General features: G+C 51.8%; 1 protein-coding gene across 3 annotated transcripts in view; it reads left to right on the forward strand.

Moving 5' to 3' along the window:
* NRTN (neurturin) overlaps window positions 1–21,155 on the forward strand; it is a 91,453-nt gene that overhangs the window by 58,524 nt on the left and 11,774 nt on the right. For 2 of the 3 annotated variants that reach the window (XM_065578245.1, XM_065578246.1), the window contains exon 2: window positions 12,295–12,529. In XM_065578245.1, coding sequence (XP_065434317.1) covers window positions 12,322–12,529 — 208 coding nt within the window. In that variant the 5' untranslated portion in view covers window positions 12,295–12,321. The remainder of the gene's footprint in view (window positions 1–12,294; window positions 12,530–21,155) is intronic. The other variant, XM_065578247.1, reaches the window with a different exon arrangement.

Consider the following 21,155-nt stretch of genomic DNA (forward strand, 5'->3'; position numbering starts at 1 on the left):
AATTTAACAGAATGTTAGGGGCCATTCGGCAAGGGATAGATAATAAGACAGAAAATATCATAATGCCGCTTATAAATCCATGGTACATCCACACCTTGAATACTGCATGTATTTGCACTTGCCCCCATCTCAAAAAAGATATATTAGAATTGGAAAAGTTGCAGAGAAGGGCAACAAAAATGATTAGGGGTATGGAACTGCTTCCATATGAGGAGAGATTTAAAAGACTGGCACTGTTCATCTTAGAAAAGAGACAACTAATGTGGGATATGATATATGTCTATAAAATCATGAATGGGGCGAAGAAAGTGAATAAGGCAGTGTTATTTACCCCTTCATATAACACAAGAACCAGGGGTCACCCAATGAAATTAATAGGTTTAAAACAAACAAAAGGAAGTACTTCACACAACACACAGTCAGCCTGTGGAACTCCTTGCCAGGGGATGTTGTGAAGGCCAAAACTATAACTGGGTTCAAAAAAGAGCTAGATAAGTTTGTGGAGGGCAGGTCAGTCAGTAGCTATTAGCCAAGATGGTCAGGGATTCAGTCTCATGCTCTGGGTGTCCCATAAGCTCTGACAGCCAGCAGCTGGGCCTAGAAACAGCAGATGGATCACTGGATAATTTCTCTGTTCTGTTCATTCCCTCTGAAGCATCTGGCACTGGCCACTGTCGGAAGACAGGATACGGGGCTAGATAGACCATTGGTCTGACCTAGTATGGCCGTTCTTATGTTCTGTGTGGTAGGGCAGTGCTGTCATCCCCACTGTACAGCAGGAGAAATGAGACACAGCTCTCAGCCCAAAGCAACTTGCCCCACATCTAGTCTGGGGTAGAGCAGGGAATTGAACCTGTCTCCTGAGGGGCCTTTCCCAAGGCCATGCAGTAAAACAGCTGGGAGTAGAACATGCGTCTCTTGACACAGAGGCCCGGCTCTAACCAGTACCCCCTACCACCACTCTGTGTTGATTCTCTCAGACATAGTCATCACCTTGGTGTTGGAGGAAGTCCAGCATCCCAGTAATGGTCTCAAGTTGCAGTGGGGGAGGTCTAGGTTGGATATTAGGAAACACTATTTCACTAGGCGGGTGGTGAAGCACTGGAATGGGTTCCCTAGGGAGGTGGTGGAATCTCCTTCCTTAGAGGTTTTTAAGGTCAGGCTTGGCAAAGCCCTGGCTGGGATGATTTAGTTGGGGATTAGTCCTGCTTTGAGCAGGGGGTTGGACTAGATACCTCCTGAGGTCCCTTCCCACCCTGAGATTCTATGATTCCCCTGAACGCTGTGCTGAAGCTATGTTTCATTTCTCTACTGCCAAGGTTTAGGTTATTTACTCTGGCTCTAGACGCCAAGAGGCGATGGTGTGATGTACTAGCTTTGTGTGAATGAGTGGTTGCCACGCTGCCCTCTAGTGGCTGCAGCTTAGCCCTACAGCAAAAGTGAGCTGAAGGAGCTCTCCATTACCTCAAGGGCAGAGAGGCCTGTGTTTTGATTCGAAGGACCAGGGGTTCTAGACTTGGTTCCCCACTTTTGTGCCCGATTTACCTAGTCAGTTAGTATTTCCCCTGCCACACGTGGGTTTGTTACCGTTGCTCAGTCGCATCCACAGGGACTGGTAACTAGATAGCTGAGCAACCACCTTGTCACTGACATCCCACCGCTGCGGTTCAAATGCACTAGGCGCTTTTCAGTGCTAAGAACTGAGCTTTTAGTCGTTGGCAGCAGTGCCAGTCCCACACAACAATGGGGACCCAGACCTGTAACCTACAAGTCCAGGCTGTCTGCCGCTTGAGGTCCAGATGACTGCGAGTCTGCACTGCAGCCACTAGAGGGCAATGTTGAACTTGAGGTCCCTCATCTCTGAAACTCCATGCCCCAGGCCAGTGTGGGGGTCTCTACCAATGGGAGAGGAAAGATGTTCCTGTAGTGACGGCACAAGCCTAAAAGGCAGGAGAACTGGATTCTGCTCCGGAATGAGCCATGTACTCCCTTGTGATCTCGGAGAAAGGCATGCGTCCCTCTAGGCCTCAGTTTACCCCATCTGTAGACTGGGGTTAATAATACCTCTCTGCCTCACAGGGAGTGTAGTGATGCTTTATTAGTTGTCAAAGTGCTTTAAGAGCCTCAGATGAAAGTGGAGCACGTGAGGCAACAGGGGGGTTGTGGTTAGGGGCCCTGGATTGTGAATCAGGAGACCTGGATAAAGGGCCCAGGTCGACCCCTGACCTAATTGGCATTGGGCAAGTTGTTTCCCCTTCCCATGCTTTGTCCACTGGAATTGTGGGCTCTGTCTCTTACGAGGTGGATGTACAGGGCCTAGTGTCATGGGTTCTGATCTTGGTTGGGGTCTCTCGTTTCTACTGTAATGCTTCTTACAGAAAGGCATGAAAAGCAGCCTTGAGCATGGCCCATGGCATGTGCTGAATTTCACCCCTTTCTCCTTTGGGGGGGAGGGAGGCAGTGAATTGGCCAAGAACTTAGAGCAATTTGCTCCGTCTTTTGTTTTTCCGAGCTATTAGCTGAATCCTTCCGGTGACCCTTTCTGAGCCCTCGGGCAATTCATCGCAGGATGGATTCCTCGTGCCAGCTGTTTTGACCGCTGGTCGCAAGGTGCGATTCTGCTCCCTCCCTCGAAATCCGGCACAACCGCTCGCCAGTGCGGATGTGATGGTCGTGCTGGGTGAAATTTGCCTCTCTGTTAACTGGGGAGAATAAACCTTCCTTTCTCCCACCCTGTGCTCTGCCTTGTCTCGCTAGATTGTCGGCTCTTTGGGACAGCAACTGTCTCTTACAGTGTGTATGTATAGTGTGTAGCACGGTGGGGCTTGGATCTCAGCTGAGGACTACACAAAGTATTACAAACTTTGTGCAGAGAACCAACACAAGCCTTATACACCACTTCCTTACTACGCTCTCGAAATCACTTAAGTGAGCCCTCTGTGATCTGTAGAATCCTTGTGCTATCCCTGTGCGAATTTCACCCTTGGTGCCGGCAGGATCAGGTCCATACACAGCTAACCTTTTGGTACCACGGCTGCCTTTAACAATCTCACCTCCTTATATGGCTAAACTATTCTTTTTTCGAGCTTGGCTTTGTTTACAGTCCACTTAAAATATTTAGACTCTGGCTGGGTTAGACAATTATCCTGTAACCTGCGGGGCATATAATTACTGTGTTAGTTAATATGTAATTATTTACATCCTATAAAATAAAGTGTTATTGGCAATATAGCAGCTTCCTAGCTCCATTTTTAGTATTTACTGTGGTAACATGAAAGGAGGCTCTGTCGAGTTCCGTTTTACAATAAACATTTCTTTCCCCAGTTAAAACTCACTTTTTCCCCACTTGGCAAATGTTCCGTTTTTGTTTCTGTGGCTCTAGATTGGAGAATTTGTTTAAAATGGAGACGGGTTTGGAGTTTGCAAAGAGCTGAAAGGAACAGGGAGGAAATCACAGGCCAATTCAGCTTTATGAAAGCCTGCCTTTACAGGGAATTGCGTGGTACGTAAGAAAGGCCAGGTGAAGTCAGACCGCTGGGCCAGCTAGCCCAGTGTTCTGTCTTTGCAAGTGGCCAGTGCCAGGTGCTTCAGAAGGAATGGACAGAACAGGGCAATTATTGAGTGCTCCATCCCATCATCCACTCCAGCTTCTGGCAGACAGAGGTCTAGAGACACCCAGAACATGGGGTTGCAGCCATAACTATTTTGGCTAAGAGCCACTGATGGACCTATCCTCCAGGAACTAATCTAGTTCTTTTTTGAGCCCAGTCATACTTTTGGCCTTCACCAACTTCCCCTGGCAAGGAGTTCCACAGGTTGACTGTGCGTTGTGTGAAGCGATACTTCCTTCTGTTTGTTTTAAACCTGCTGCCTATTCATTTCATTGGGTGACCCCTGGTTCTTGTGTTATGTGAAGGAGTAAATAACATGTCCTTATTCAGTTTCCCCTCGTGATTTTATAGACCACCATCATATCCCCCTCCCTCTCATTTCTAAGCTGAACAGTTCCAGTCTTTCTAATCTCTCCTCATATGGAAGCTGTTCCATCCCCCTAATGGTACAGGATCAACAGAACGTAAGACCGTGGGTCAGGGGGGAGGAGGGAGGAGCAAGGGGGGCTAGAGACTAGAGGAGGGGGAGCCAGCTCCAGGCTGGGAAGGGGTTTCCCGGTAGTTCCTCAGTGGCTGGTGCCCTACGTGCTGATGCCCACCTGACCCCCGCCCAGCTGACAGTGCCCTGTCCTGTCCCCTACTCCACTCAAGCAGCTGTTGCACATGGTCCTGCCCCTCTCCTGGGCTGGGGGTCTGCACTAGGACCTGCTGTGGCAGCTGGAAAGCAAGACCAGGCTGGTCAGGGGAGTCCTACCTGCTCCCCAGTGGCTGGCCTGATATTGTGCACTGCAGTGGCTGCTTCAACCTTCCCCCAGGTCCAGCTCTTGTCTCTCCTCACCCCCACCCCCAGCACATGTTCAGGACAGAGCTGGGTCTCACTCGGCTCTCACCTCCGCAAGATGTTGGGGGGAGTCCGAAATCTAGATCGGTCTCTCCGATATTTCTATCGTGGTGGTGTTAGGCCCTCCACCCCCGGTTCTGCTGCCCCGGTTTAAGGTCTAATTCTCAGTTGCCCTATATATTGGGCGCTCGTTTGCATCCATGCAAGCAGATTGTAGAGCGGGCGTGAAATAGGCAACCAAATCGAACCAGCCTTGCAGCTGTATAAACTGTCTGTTGAATCTGACCCAAATTCATAAGTCGTTTTGGAGCCTCCCAAAAAGGCGTTTTCCAGCCAAATTTCTATTCGCTGCACACAAAAAGAGCAGGCCTCCATTTATCACGTTGCAAGGCTGATTCTCCTGCAAAGCCAGCAGAGGGCGCATGGGGCACTTTGTGTTCTGAATCCAACCGAAAAGGGAGGACGAGCACTTCAGTTCAGATAACATTTATAATCCACCGACTCCAGCCTCCAGAGCAAGGATAATCACGTTCCTTGGTTTTATTGGGTCCAGCTGGAGACGGAGAGAATAAGGCAAGTGGGAGAGAAATTAACAATTTGCCAGGTGCCCCAGGGCCTGGTGGTTGAAGGGAGGAGGTGCAGATAGCCGCTGTAATTAACGTGAAATCCCATGGTTTGGGGAGACACGCTGAAGACCCACAAAAAGTCATCACAGGGCCAGATGCTGTGAAACGATCCCCTGGGGAGAAGCGGAGCAGCGGCTTGCTTAGAAAGAACCATTTGAGAACAGGGAGCATTTTCAAAAGAGCCTAAGTCCCTGCGTCCCTACACTGAAAAACCCACCCCCCTGGGCGACAGTTATGTCGACCTAACCCCCGGCGTCGACAGCGCGAGGTTGACGGAAGAATTCTTCTGTCGACCGAGCTACCGCCTCCCAAGGGAGGTGAATGAACGACAGCAACGGGTGAACCTCTCCCGTCATGGCAGTGAACGTCTACACTGGAGAGCGACGGCGGTGTAGCTGCAGCGATTCTAGACAAAGCCTTCGCTCCTACGGCTCCAAGTCACTTTGGAAAACGTTGCCTTGCCTCACTGAGGAGTCTACGTCGCGTTGAATGGCCATGGGTCTGAGGTGCCTAAATGTGTGTCGCTTTTGAAAATGGGGCGGAGGGTCCTAAATCACTGAGGCGCTTGTGCAAATTTTGCCCTGCTCCAACCAACGCACAGAAGCAGCCGACTTGACAAAGCCCTGGCTGGGATGATTTAGTTGGGATTGGTCCTGCTTTGAGCAGGGGGTTGGACTAGATGACCTCTTGAGGTCCCTTCCAACTCTGATATTCTATGATTCTATGACTCAGGAGTCCGCATAAAGTCAAGTGCTTTGTCGGACGGGCTAATGCCGAACGGAAATGACCGGGTTTGCTACTGATCAGCACTTGGGAACAGCACCGCAGGTGTGCCAAGCCCGTCACCGAGGAAAGAAAGGTGTGATCCTGTTACCCGAGAGCTTACAATCTACCCCGCTCCCCACGATGCTGGGGAAGACAAGAAGCAGGGAGGCCGGAGACATGCATAGAGAGTGGTTGTGAGATGCCTTGGGCTGAAACAGTGAGCAGTTTATTCGTTCCTAGTTGTTTGCTTTGTTTTGTTTGACATGATCTTTGGAAAGATGTGTAAGGGGAGTGCCCGGCAGGGTCCCTGTCTGAGGGATGGTGGGGCTAGTTGGGGTTTTCAGAAGGAGGAGGAGTGGGAAGTGGCATGGCGTACTGAGCAGGAAAGACCTTTCCAGGGGTAGGGAGCAGCACAGAACTTACCCCTTCACACTCTTTGGGTGTGTCTACACTGCAGTTAGACATCTGTGGCTGGCCCGGGCCAGCTGATTCGGGCTTGGTGGGTCTGTGGGCTAGATCTACACTCCGGGGAGGGCGGGGGGGTGTCAACCTAAGATACGCAACTTCAGCTATGTGAATAGCGTAGCTGAAGTGGCGTATTTTAGGTCGACTTACCTGGCTGTGAGGACGGCAGCAAGTCGGCCGCTGCCGCTCCCCCATCGACTCCGCTTCCGCCTCTTGCCGCGGTGGATTTCCGGACTCGACGGCAGAGCCATCGGGGATCGATTTTATCGTGTCTACACTAGACACGATAAATTGATCCCCGATAGATCGATCGCTACCCGCCAATCTGGCGGGTAGTGAAGAGGTGCCCTAATTGTGGTGTAGATATTTGGGCTTGGGCTCCAGCCTGAGCTCTGGGACGCTCCAGCGTGAGCCCGAACATCTACCCCTCAGTAAAACAGCCCCCGAGCCCCTTATCCCTTAACCTGTGAGTCCGCTGGCGTGGGCCGGCCACGGGCTTTACATTGCAGTGTAGACACCCCCTTAGAGTACTTCTTGAGGGCCAGTGTTCAGAACAGAGGATACTACGGTATGTGCCCAGATCCCAGGGTGAGAGGCAGTATATAGCCATCAACAGATCAGACAGGATATGAGACTCTGTTCCTGCTCCTGCCACTGGCTCGTTGGGGGACCTGGAGGCTGCTGAAGGGGCGTGGAGGGGACCGGGGTGGAACTGGCAGAGCGCAGAATCGGAGCAGGAGGGTGGTGGGTGACCGCGGGGCCTCCCAGAGGATTCAGGGGGCCTGGGGTCTTCAGCGGCGGGGGTCCTTCCGCTCCGGGTCTTCGGGGCACTTTGGCGGCGGGTCCTGGAGCGAGTGAAGGACCTGCCGCCGAATTGCCGCTGAAGACCCGGAGCGGAAGAAGCTCCGGGTCTTCACTCCAGGTGTGTTTGGCAGCACTGAAGGACTTGCCGCCAAAGACCCGCTGAAAACTCTCGTGGGGGCCCCTGCGGGGCCCAGGGCCTGGGGCAAATTGCCCCACTTGCCCCCCCCTTCTGGGTGGCCCTGAGTGACCGAGATGCAGGGCCTGGGCAGGGCTTGGGGGAGGCAGAAGCGGTGAACGCACTGGAAAGCAGAAGGGAGGTGATGGGAATAGAGCGACAGTGAAGAGGACGGGGATTCTGGACGCTGCAGCTGATCCGCAGATTAACTAGCTCATTGTAGAGATGCCAGTCAGAAACGGAGGGAAATGTAGCCTCATAGAACCACAGGGCTGGAAGGGACCTCGAGAGGTCATCTAGTCCAGTGCCCTGCACGGAGGCAGGACTAAGTATCACCTAGACCATCCATGACAGGTGTCATCAGGTCGCCACTCATGCGTCTCTTCTCTAGGCTAAGCATGCGGGACAGGACATTGTGGAGGGCAGGGAGAAGGCAGCGGCTGTGGTAATCCTAGGGGGAGATGGGTCGTCACTCCTGGGAATCTGGGATGGACTTGGCCCAGATAATTGGCACTAGCACAAGATCAGACAGTCTCTACTGGCTGACATCGCGTCAGTCCCATCATATCCACACCTCAGTGCCATGGCTGGACAGCACCTCCGCAGAGGGATTGGTTCACAACTCCAGCACGAATACCGTTTTCCTGCCATCCCGGTTAGTCCACTCCCACCTGCCCCGCTGAGCTGCAGGTGTTTTCTGCGCAGCTGTGACAAGGTCACGTGGCCCTGCTGGAGCCATGAAATGGGTAGGATCCCTGCCGTGAACCCCAAGCTCGGCTCTCAGCTGGGGCTGTCACCCCAGGGTGGGTAGGGGACTCCAGCTGTGAGCACAGCTACCAGGAGCACCGGGAGAGCAGTCAGGTTCCTGGGAGGGAGCTCCCAGCAGGCTCTCAGCTCCCCGCACTGCCCCTCTGAAGTCAGTGGAAGCGCCCCTGGTGACCATGCACAGCCTCAACAGAAGGAGGTTAGTGTCGACTTCATTTCATAGTGTAGACGTGCCCTAAGACTTCACTTGGCGTTTCAGCCAAACCTCTCCGTGCTTGTCAGCTGAGCCTGCTGGGCTCTGGGGTGAGTGGGAGACGATCAACAGAGAGCCGCCTTTGCAGTCGCTTTTCAGACCGTTACATGCCTGGCCCGCGCTCGGGAACAAGTGTGCTGCCCCCTGGAGGTCAGCCAGGCACTTGCAGCCAGAACAGCCCGGCGGGGGAGAGAGCACCGCTGATGGCCACCTGGATGGCTTCTCGTCCTCCCTCTCCAGCTTGGCTCCCTGTCCCTGTAGAAACAGGTCAGTCCGAGGGTGGAGACGGGATTAGTTCTTGCTGTGAGCTCCAGGCTGACCTTTAAAGGGGTAGTACGCCCCTTCCTAGTCCTGTTCTGTGCCCCAGAATGGCAGCTCTGATCAGACGGGTTATAGCTGCTGACTGCCCGGGAGGCAGGTCATGGGCCCGTGACCCCCGCTAGTTACTGTCTCCCTCTCGGCATATACCCGGACCCCAGAACCCACCTCCTTCCGGAGCCAGGCCGAAGAGCCGTCTGGTTCAGCGCTAGCCTGCCATTGCTGTGGGGGAGGATTGGCTCTGGGCGGCGGCTGCGTGTGTGGCGGGGCGTGGGCGGAGGGCAGGAGGCCAGCTCAGGGGAGCGGCGTTTGGTTCTGCTCTCTCGTTTGTTTATTGGCTCCGTGGGCTTTTTAATGAGACCTATTACTGCATGCTAGGTGCTCAGAGACCTTGTGGGTTGGCACGGGGTGCCCAAGATATAATTTATTGTATTATTGGGCCAACTTCCTGTGGTTTGTTTAGACTTTGTGTAGGCAACACTCCTATTAAAGTCAGTGAATCTGCTTCTCATTGATGCAAAGGCCTGTAGCCATATAAAAAGGCCTCGCTTTGGCTCTGTTACATTTACACTCCCTATGAAGCCCCCTTTCGCTGTCAGGTGTAACGGGGAGTTAGGGTCAATGACAATCAGACCCATGTGAGGACTTGGCCCATAATTATGACTTGGTTATTAAGAATCATTGGTAACGAACGCAAGATGGGTTCTTAAGAATCATTGGTAACGAACTAGCTGGAGAACAGGGTGCAGGGCATTTGACAACCGGAATGTGGCACATCTGGAAACATCTCATTTTCCCTTCTAAATTAATGCATTCAATTGTGGAACGGCTGTGAAAAGGACCGTAAAAAACGACATCGTAGGGCTGGGTGTTGTCTCTCCAAGACTCCTGTGACTTTTCCTCTGTTACTTGTCAATTACCCCAGTGCAAAGAGAGGGTAAGAGGCTCCCAGATCAAAATTAGAGCGGGGCAAATAAAAGATTTTGCAGTTAATTGGATGTTCCAAAAAATGGTGGAGGAGGGGAATTCATTTGGGGTCAGGCCAAAAAATGAAAACGTTTGCAATTTTTCAGCAAGTCTAACACAAAAAACCGTCTCGGGTCGAACACAATGTTTCATTTTGACAAAATCAGAACGTTTTTATTTTGCCTGTTTCGAAACGCTTTTGCATTTGAAAAAAAAATATACAGTATGATGAAAGGACATTTTGTGACAAAGTCATGTCACACCAGAAAATCAAAGTACTTCATTTGGAGAACGTTGAAACGTTTCAATGTCTTTGGAATTAGTTTTTGTTTGTCGTTTTAACCGATTCGTGAAAGGTTTCGATGTCGCTGCCGCTGCATTTTTCACCACATAAAGTTTCTTCCAAAATGTCTCCTGGTTCTAATCAGAATGAGCGCAGCTTCCACCCACTCGGCACTGGTGTAATGCGGGTTGCAGCCCGAGCCTGAATGTTTACATCACAATTTAACAGCCGGCCCCAGGTTTTTAATTGCAATATAGACACACCCTGAGGTTCTTTCCTTCTCATGCATCAACACCACTAACAAAGGGGTGGTTGGTGTGTCAGATTAGCCCTTCTCTTATCCATGGGCTTCCCCTGCTTTGAAACGTAGGCCCTTGAAGAGACTGCAGAACCCAGATGTCCTCAGGGAGTTTGCACAGGTGTAACTGCTTGGAAATTTGTAAACAATTCTATTGACAGTGCCCAAGGAAGAACAGATTCTAGTTCACTCTCCCTTAGCTGAGCTGTTTTTGCCGGGCAAACAATAAAGAGCAGTGAAAGTTGTGTAAGGGCAGGTCTGCACTTAACTCTGCACCCATGCAGATGCGCCATCTTCAGTGAAGACGCTCTACGCCGACGGGAGAGAGCTCTCCCATTGGCGAAGTTAATCCGCTTCTGCAAGAGGCAGTTGCTACGCTCGTGGGAGAAGTTCTCCTGCCATCCTAGTGTTGTCCATACTGGCGCTTGGGTCGGTGTAGCTACGTTGGTGAGGGGAGTGGATTATTCTCACCCCTGAGCGATGTAGTTAGGGCTATGTCTCTAACAGGGCTGGTCAGGAATTTTTCAGCAAGCTGTGTTTGGCTGGAAAATGTCAATTCGTTGAGACCAAAACCGTTGGCGAAACAGGGCTGATTTTGCCAAATCTCCTGACCTGAGACATTATTGGGAAGAAGTGTTTTGAAATTGTCAAAATGTCCCACCTCCACATTTTGGACATGGAAAATTCAGGTTGTTTGAGTTGAAACCGTTTTTCATTTTGAAATTTGAGGACATTCCGAGGTTTAAAAAAGGAAAAAAGATTGAAAACAACATGTTTCAAAACTATCAAAACGGAATGTTTCAAAATTATGGAATTAAAATGTTTTAATTCACCTAAACCAATGTTTTTTTGGGGTGGGTTTTTTTTTGGATTTTCAGGTCTCCCAAATTTTTGAGATTTTGACCCTTCTTCCCGATTCAGGCTGGGGAATTTTTTTGATATCTCCAAAACTCTCCCTCTAGGGGAAAATCATTTCCCGCCCAGCTCTAGTCACTGCTGTAAAGGGGCCAAGCTCGGAAGACTTTCTCTCCTCATTAGACCAGGGCAAAGCGGGCGTGAAGTGCTACTGGCTCAGAATGGCGTTTGCTTTGCACTGGAGTAAGCGACTCCCCGAGGCTCAGAGCAAAGGAAGGATCAGGCAAAAGATCTTTGGAAAAGAAGCGAAGTGCGAATTGCTTCCGTGGGTGGTTGTTGGCAGCAGCTTCTAAACCCATCTTGTTCCGGAGGTAGCGATCAGATTTAGCAACCCTACTCAGCACTCACATCCTTGCTGTTCTGGCTGGACTGGGGTTTTTTGGGACTGAATTATGGATATTTATCTGGAGGCCAAACATGCTGGCCCCTGGTTCTATTTTTTTTTTAAAGGGATTTAAACCCATCAGGCTAGACTGTGCATTGCCCGGCATGGGAAATGATCCATCACCTGCAATCCCAGATAGAATCCTTCTCGCCTCATCCAGAATTCCTCTGGGGGAGCACCAGGGAGATCTCCTGCCTTTTGAAAGGTGCAGCTGAGATGCCGCCTGCATCCGGGTGGCTCTGCTGGCTGGGGTGAGGAGGGGGCACCTGGCACACAGAAAGCGTGTGCGTTGTACCACCTCTGCATGGCCTTCTCGCACCGGGCGGCGCCTGTGTCCTGGCCCCTAACCCCTTCCCAGGGCACATACGTGCGTTCCTGTGCCCTCCTTTCCCCCGTCCGCCCTCGCTAGCGCCTGGTACAATCTGCTCCTCATGACTGATTCTCTGTAAACGTCCTCTGTCCCACAAGCAGAGCGGCCTGCTCCCGTGATGGGAAAGTGATGGCACGAATGAGGTCCGTTGTTGAGAGCTTGGGGCTGCGAATCGGGACGCCTGGGTTCTGACTCGCTGCTGGGCTCTGGGCGAGTCACGTCCCCTCTCCGTGCCTCAGTTTCCCATTATAAAATAGGGATGAGGAGGATACTGACCTGAGGGAGGGGGGTGAGTCCGACCGAAGGAATGCGTGTGATTGCTCTGAGATCCCCAGGGAAGGTTGCTCAGAAACCCATGGCACGACCGTTATTACAGGGGACCTGTCCGCGGGGAGGTGTTGGGGGCCGGGGGAGAGGCTTTGTAATAAGGATATTTGTTTTGCCTGTTTTGCAGAGTTTCAATGTTCTGACTTGCTCTAAGATGAAGGTATGGAAGTTTGCAGCCATTGCCTCGATGCTCCTCAGTTCCATGTTGTCCATTTTAGTTTGTAGAGACATGCTCAACGGAAGCCGGAAATACAGCCCCTTCCCTTCCTCGCCGTCAAGGTCAGCCTCCTCTTCTGCCTTGCCTGTAGGTCAGCGGAGATCCCCGCGATCGCTGGAGCACCGTGACCCGCTGATCTCTCAATGTAAGCAATAGCATGGTTTGCCTTGACTCCATCTGCTCAGAGCCATCTCCTCCGCTGGCACTGCTGGGGGAGAGCGTTTCTTCCCTGGGCCCTGGTAGACATGGAACGGGTGGGATAATGGTGAGCTACAGCTAGGCAATGGGGTTTTATTGCAGTGTAGACGTACCCTGAAGGGTCTGAGCCTGAGCCAAGCTGAGATCCAGGGTTCAAGCCTTATTGTTCTGCAGTGTAGACGCAGCCCCACTGGACTCATGCTCCGAGTCCTCCAAAAATAGAGTCGAACCTCAGAGTTACGAACGCCCCGGGAATGGAGGCGGTTCGTAACTCGGAACAAAACGTTACGATGGTTCTTTCAAAAGTTTTCAACTGAACCTTGACTTAATTCAGCTTTGAAACTTTACTACGCAGGAGAAAAATGCTGCTTTCCCTTTATCCTTTTTAGTCGTTTCCCTTTAGCACAGCCCTGTACTGTATTTGCTTTTTTTTTATTTTTGGTCTCTGCTGCTGTCTGATTGTGTACTTCTGGTTCCAAATGAGGTGTGTGGTTGACTGGTCAGTTCTTAACTCTGGTGTTTGTAACTCTGAGGTTTTGCTGTATCCTAGAGTCCCACAAGCTGACTTTCTTTGTCCTCTGGGCAGTCAAGTTTTCCCACACTGCATCACGAACAACTGGCTCGAGCGGGCACATTTTGGGAGGGCGCTAGGCAGTCTGGGATACAGCTGGTTGGACTCATGCCTGCATAATGCAGTGTAGATGCTGGAACCCCAATTTGGGAGCCAGGGTTCAACAATTCCTAACGTGGGGTTACAAATGAGTGTAGACGCTCAAGTCCTAGGTTAACAAACCCAGGGCCTGTTAACTCAAGTTCTACTAACCCAGGGCTTCCAATGCAGTGTAGACAGACCCTGAGTGTCTGAGCTGGGCCACCACTAGGTTCTAAAGTCAAGTCAGCTGCAGGGATCATTGTGTTCCCAGCTCATCCAAGACTGACCCCTCCAGACAAGGGGTTTTGTTCCTCTTCTGCTTTACCCGAGGCCTCCTTATCCACGGTGTGACAGCATGTGGTTTTCCGTATTCCGCATACGACGGACAGCATGTGACTAAAAACAAGATCAAACCCAGCCCGCTGTCTTTAGAACCAGGGCTGTGGGCCTGCAGCTGTAGCCAGGTGTGCTCTGCTCCCTAAAGCACAGTCGGAGTTGGTGGGTACTTTGAGAGGTGGTCTTTCCAGGAGCACTGGCAGGAGGCGCTGAGCCAGTGCCCCGGGATGGTGTTTGTGAAGTGGCTGCTGCCCTTTGGAGGAGCAATGAAATTCTGGTCCTGACCTCTGGTGTTTACCACTTTTTGTTCAGGCTGAGGTTGCTAGGTCCTCGATGAATTCTAAGTGGGTTAATTACGCCTTTGCGTCATTGAGAGGGAGTCCGGTCTGGTGGCGAGAGCAGGGGATGGCCGGGTCTGATCCTGACTCTGCCGATGAAAATATTATTTATTGTATTACTGTAGCACCTAGAGGAGCCCTAATCAGGCCCCACAACCCCGTTGTGCCAGGCGGTGCCCAGACACAGAACAAAAAGACCCTCTGTGCCCCAGAGAGTTCACAGTCTAAGACAAGAGGCAACAGAGGGATCCAGACAGACGGGGTAGCACAAGGAAACAATGAGACAGGGTTGGTCACGATGGGCAGTGTCTCAGCACATCAGCAGCCTGAACATTGTAAAGTTTTTTGTAGGCATCTCAGTCGAGGAGAGATTTATGGAGGGATTTAGAATCATAGAATCTCAGGGTTGGAAGGGACCTCAGGAGGTCATCTAGTCCAACCCCCTGCTCAAAGCAGGACCAATCCCCAACTAAATCATCCCAACCAGGGCTTTGTCAAGCCTGACCTTAAAAACTTCTAAGGATGGAGATTCCACCACCTCCCAAGGTAACCCATTCTAGTGCTTCACCACCCTCCTAGTGAAATAGTGTTTCCTAATATCCAACCTTGAAGGAGGACAGGGAGGTGCAGGAGTCTACAGCAAGTTTGGCCCAGATGTGAGGGGCAGCCTTGGTGTGTTCTCTGCACGTGTCTCTCGCAGGGGGTCTGTGTGGGTCCACGAATGGTGGAGAGCTGGCTGAAAGGTGCTAGAGGAGACAAAAGTAAAAAGAGAAAGTTAGTGGCAATGCTGAGAGTCAAGGGTGGCCTCGTGCATCCCGTTATCAGACGGCCCCTGTTTTCCCTTGGTTATAACTTTGCCAAACTTTAACCGTTGTGGCTGAAATATTCCATTCTTGCTCTCAGCCGCCGGCTGAATTAGTTTCGTTAGTTTCATTGAAAATGATCCAGCCCTTTCCAAGCATGAGGCAAAGGGAAAGTCAGGTCATGTTGGTAACATTAAAGAGACTTTTCAGCTGTTTCTTTGCAGAGTTCTGGCGTGTCCATGCTTTGGAGCAGGGTCATGAAGTTTGCGCGGGCAATAATCTTTGGGTCACAGATACACCTTTTTGCTGCCCTTTATGCCTTCTTCCTGCTTTTTACACCCCAGCTCTGAATTGAGGTCTGTGTCTGGAAGGGTTAGATGCCGTCTGCTCTGAGGATTAGGTTGTGATCTTATTGAAGTAAGATGAGAGTCAGGCCCAGAGAGTTTGCACTGAAGACAGAATAGCCTAGGCTTGTTACAGTGTATAGTAGGGTTACCATACGTCCGTATTTTCCCAGACATGTCCGGCTTTTTGGTTCTTAAATCGCTGTCCCGGAGGAATTTTTAAATATCTAAAAACAACCAGGATTTTCCCATTATTATTTTTCCCCAAAGAGAAAGAGAGTGAATGTTGATCATTCGAGAAAGAAAGTGAATGTTGATCACTCGAGAGAGTGCCCGCTGTCTTCCCCTAGCTCCCAGCACTTGCGCCGTGAGACAGCTGTTTCGCGTGGCTGGGAGGGAGGGGGAGGAGGGGGAACGCGGCGCGCTCAGGGGAGGAGGCGGGGCCGGGGCGGGGATTTGGGGAAGGGGTCCAATGGGGCAGGGAGGGGGTGGAGTTGGGGCGGGGACTTTGGGGAAGGGGTTGGGAGGGGGCGGGGAAGGGGTGGAGTTGGGGCGGGGCCAGGGGCGGGGGGGCACAAACAAATACTCCCCTCCCCCGTGGAGTGTCCTCTTTTTTGAACGTTCAAATATCGTAACCCTAGTGTATAGTTTGATCCAGAGTGACAGCTGGCTTTAACGGTGTTAGAGCTTTTGGTCTGATCTGAACTCACATCAGTTTAACTCCTATGGGCCAGATTTTCCTCCCCCTTACAGCTGTACAAATCAGGGCTCGCTCCATTGACTTCTGTTGAGTTACGCCCGTGTGACACTGCAGTGAGATTGGAATCGTCTCCTTTGATTCCAGCAGAGTCGTTCCTGGCTGATTCGATCAGCATCAGGCCCTTTTTAGCTACAGTACAGCTGCCCAAGACCCAAGCGCTGTGGTCCCCGTTGATCGGTGCCACGTCTCTTTGCTCCCTTCCCCGTGCTTTGATTGCTTGTGACGCCTGCATGAGTGGGAGCATGGTGTGCCTGACCTGTTCGCTGCATCACATGCTTGCCCGTTCCCCCTTCGCTGGAGGAAGCTGTGATTCCTCCCAGCGTCTCCGACGTGGCTGTGTGCGCGGCATCTGGAAATCATGAACGCAACGGGAGTCAGTTTTATTTATTCACCAAATGTTTGATTTTTTTTTTTAAGCCTGCACTTTAAGTGTCATGCAATGAGGGGTGGCCATGCTGCAAGTGGTGAAAGTCTGATAGGAAAATAAACAAGACAAAGTGAGGGGCGTGGAGAGCAGGAGGAGTTCCAGCAGAACTCTGGAGCGGGATTGGAGTTAGCTTGGAAGAGATATTGACCCCATCTTTTCAAACCAAGGAGCTGGAAGGCAGGATGAGGGTGTGGGGACAACGTTCCTTTAAAGGAGCCTTTTCCTTGTGGCTCAGCAATGGAAGTTCTTCATTCAGGAGAACCTCCCTTTCCATCCAGGCAATGTCTCAGCCAGGGTGAACGCGGACACACTACCCGGTGTGCCGCGGGCCTGGCCCGTTTGTGCCGTCTCTTATTCACGATATACACACAGTCTGTTTCTTTTCCCCACGTGTATCTGTAATCTCTAGATTCCCAGCATTGCAGAACATAGTACAGGCATGTGTCAGGAGGAGGAACCTTCCACCCAGTTTCAGAGCGGTAGCCGTGTTAGTCTGTATCAGCAAAAAGAACAAGGAGTCCTTGTGGCACCTTAGAGACTAACACATTTATTTGGGCTAGAACCCACTTCATCGGATGCATGCAGTGGAAAATACAGTAGGAAGATATATATATGAAAAAATGGGGGTTGCCATACCAACTCTAATGAGGCTAATCAATTAAGGTGGGCTATTATCAGCAGGAGAAAAAAAACTTTTGTAGTGATAATCAGGATGGCCCATTTCCAACAGTTGACAAGAAGGTGTGAGTAACAGTAGGGGGAAAATTAGCATGGGGAAATGGTTTTACTTTGTGTAATGACCCATCCACTCCCAATCTTTATTCAAGCCTAATTTAATGGGGTCCAGTTTGCAAATTAATTCCAATTCTGCAGTTTCTCCAGCTCATTCTCCGAGCTCCCCCCTGACTTCCTGCCAATTCTCTCTCTTCCTGTATTGAGCTAATGAATTCAGTAGCCCAACCCCTGCCCCCGAGTGTCAACAGTCTCCACCATAACAAGTTAATTGCCTCCAATTAAGCCTGTAACTGTCTCGGTTACGTAGTTACCTCAGGGCATGTCTACATTACAGACTTTTGCCAACTCAAGTTAGTATATCACTTGTGCGTGGGCACATGTGAGTCTTTGTGTCGCCGCTGCGTGTGATCACCAGGAGTGCATGTTTCGAGGCGCCGTGCAGGTATCCCAGGGTGCAACTCACCACCATCCAGTGCACTGGTGGGGCAGAAACAGGTCGCGCAGGGGTGACTGGGACCGCAGCGTCAAGGTCCCCTCGTGCAACTGTCTCCATCCCAGAATGCTATCTCCATCCCATAATTTTCACGCCTATTCAGAAAATCCCACAAACCGGCGTGGGACTTGTCGCTGTCCACCATCTCTGACAGAAGCATGAAGCCTACACTGCTCTGGACTATTGTCATGAGAGCTAGACGCATAGACTTTGAGGCGAGAAGGGACCATCATGATTATCTCGTCTGACCTCCTGCATAATTGGCGGTCAGACGACAAACCCCTAACCTCTGGCCGAGTTACTGAAGTCCCCAAATCATAATTTAAAGACCTCAAGTTCTAGAGAATCCACCATTGACACTAGTTTAAACCTGCAAGTGACCCGTGCCCCATGCTGCAGAGGAAGGTGAAAAACCTCAGGAAAGGTGAAAACCCCCAGGACAAGCACAGGCCTGGTGATCCTCCAGTATTTGAGAGCTACGAGATGAGTCGTGGGGACCACGATGATTCCTGGAGGGCAGATTGCTGTGGAACACCGCGAGAACCAAGTGAAGGTTTTTGGAGGCATTCACAGAGTAGCTACAAACGGTGGCTGGTGGGATCGCATCGGAATGCAGGCATGGGATGATGAGCAGCGGCTGCAGAACTTTCGGATGCTCAGAGCCACATTCCTGGATCTGTGCTCCGAGCTCGCCCCAGCCCTCCAGTCCAGGGACACCAACGTGAGAGCGGCACTGACAGTGGAGACGTGAGTGGCCCTCGCGCTGTGGGGACTTGCCACGGCAGATTGCTACCGGTCTGTGGGAAATCATTTTGGAGTTGGAAAATCCACGGCGGGGGTGGTTGTCATGCAGATGTGCAGGGACATCTCCCGTTACGCCGGACTGTGACTTTCAGCAATGGGCAGAACATAAGGGATGGATTTCCAGCAATGAGGTTATCTAATGGATCAATAGACGGGATGCTAATCCCTATTTTGGCACCAGACCACCTTGCCACAGATGACAGCATCAGAAAGGGCTATTTTTCTATGGTTATGCAAGCACTGGTGGATCACCAGGAATGCTTCACCAGCATCAGTGTTGAGTGGTCAGGGAAGGTGCGTGATGCCTGCATCTCTAAGGAGACAGGACTGTTCACAAAGCTACAAGCAGGGACTTTCTTTTTTTGGAACACAGCTTAAAGAAAGGGAAGGAGCGTTCATGTCCGTTTTAGCTACACATACTTCAACTGTGGCTCTCCCAGGTCAGCGTAGGTGAAGCTGTGATTTTCCTTAATGTCCCCCTGTGTAGAGGGGTACGGTAGGGATGTGACCCCTGATGCCACATGGAATGTCGCAGGGTGTCGGGAGCAGTGACCATGGAGGTCTCCAAAGCGAGCCTGGGATTATTGAACCTGTAGGTCCACAAGGGGCTGCAGCCTCTGCCTTTGCTGCTGGAGAAGACCCATTATGTCCTAATGCATCTCCCTCTCCTTTTCCTGCTGGACCTCCTCGGCATTTCTCCTGTCCGTTCTTTCCTTCTGCATCCACTCTACTATATTCATCCACCAGGCCCTCTGTTCATGGTCTTCATTGGCTTGCAGAATCTCGCTGAACAATTCAACCCGAGTCCTCTTCTTTCTCCTTCTCTGACTCGGGCACTCTGCGGGCGTGGAGGGGGAACCTCTCAAGGCCGCAATGGCATCAGCTACAGATGAAACGCACAGAGGTACCATGGGCGGTAGAGTCATGATGGAAAGCGGAAGTTAAGATTCAGAAGTCCCCTCCCCTCCCACAGCTGTTGCTGGTGTCCCAAAGCCATCTGGGCCCATAGGCTGCCAGCCCGTTCGCTTTGGCAGGCCCCCTGGTGGTAATTGCTGACTGGCGTGGGAATGTGTCCTACTGCAGAGGAAGAAATAAGGCTGCCATGCCTGGAGACCTTTGGGAGAGGATTGCGGAGGACTTCCATGAAAGTTTCATCGCGCTCTCTCAGCAGGTTTCAAGGGGCATGCCCGTGTACATAAACAAACCACTCCACACACACCCTAACTCTGGAGGGGCATGAACAGCCGATAACAGCTCTACCCCTCTTCATGGTACCACTACGTCTCCTAGTGCGAGTAAACTAATGGAAAGTTGATAGCCGTGTCCTGCTCAGTTGGGGGGCGCCATCACAATAATGGGAAATGAATTTGCATACTTGTCTGGGGATCCTTCCCTTGCGTCGGGCTCATCCATGCTCAAGTGTTGGGACGGACTGGACTAAGGTGAAATCTCAAACAGTTTCTAGCTTGCAGGACAGCTACTAGTCCAAAAAAAATAAAGTAAATTTGGAGCCTGGCCGGGGAGCCTGGGCAGCTGTGGGGAGTCACAGACCCTCCACCTGCCCTGGATGGGGACCCAGGGGGTGGGGACACGGGCTGGGGGCTGCTTGCGGCCCCACCCCCCACCTCGGGCAGGTGGAGGGGCCCACCCAGGTTCCCCAGCCCCGCTCTGACTTGGCTGGGGGTGGGGCCTCGAGGGGGGGAAGAGGAGGGGCAGGGATGGGTCCACAGAGGGGACAGGGGCCCCTGCCCCCCCCCCCGACTTTTGGGAGGGCTTCACCGCCCCTGTTCACATGTCCTATAAAGGCAAGCCCCATGCTGGACAATATTAACTCAAAGGGAAGTTGCATTGGCCAAAGCATCTGGAGGCCTCCTACCCAAACACCTACCCAACCACATGGTGCTTAGCTCAAGGAAAGCCATGGTAACACAACACAAAGTGAGATCGCTTTGGAAATGCTGCACTGGGAGTTTGCTGAGGAGGCGGGGCAGGGGGAGGAGAGTGCGTTACTGGAATAGGTCAACCAGCCAATCCTTTCAAGTGTAGACGAGGCCTAAGGCAGCCTCCCCGAAAGCATTCCTGTCTCTTGGGCCCTGGCCACATCCTCCAAGCTAAGAGCATCTGTGCCATCTGGAGCCGGCTTGGCTCCTTGGGCTGAACTGGAAAGCTGTCGTTAAAGCCTCTCGCTCTGAGGCTGAAAGATTTTTCATCCTGTTTCAATAAGACGCTTGAATCCTGACTCATCCCTGTATTTTATTTTATTTTTAACGATCTCGCCCATTTTACATAGAGGGGCCCCGGTGGCCATGGAAACGGGGTTCTGCCCCACCCAAGCCACTGGATCAATGAGCTCTCGCTGCGGCGAATCGGCATACGGGACATTCGCTGCTGCGCTGGCATCTGGCTGCCTAGCAATGTGACTCCCAGAGCTGTAGGACCCCGGGCCGGTCCTGTCCCTGCAACCAACCCTCGTGGCGGGGAATGGGCCCTTAATTCATGCAGCTTTGTATTCTCGGGGGGGCTGATAGAGGGCACGGTGCCAGGCAAAGCATTTCCCCACCTATGGATCTTGGCCCCAGTGAACCCGCTCCTGCCCAGCTCCGCTGACTTGGCCCAACGGGCCAATGGGATGACTCGCGCCGGGCCCTTTGCCAAACGGCTTCTGCTATTGGCTGGCTGAGACCAGTCATTGGAATGTGCATCCCCCAAACCCGCTCCCGCCCCCGGGGCCTGTACGCGTCGTAAGCCACTCTGGGCATGCGATTGCTTGCAAGCATTCGGGGATGTTGTACACATCCGAAAGCTCAGCTTCCACAAAAGCCGGCGGCCCCATAAATCCCGAGCGTCGGGTTAATTGCTCACCGTGTGTTAGAGAGGCCAA

The sequence above is a fragment of the Chrysemys picta genome, chromosome 25 (genome assembly GCF_011386835.1).
Source record: "Chrysemys picta bellii isolate R12L10 chromosome 25, ASM1138683v2, whole genome shotgun sequence".
NCBI lineage: Eukaryota > Metazoa > Chordata > Testudines > Emydidae > Chrysemys > Chrysemys picta.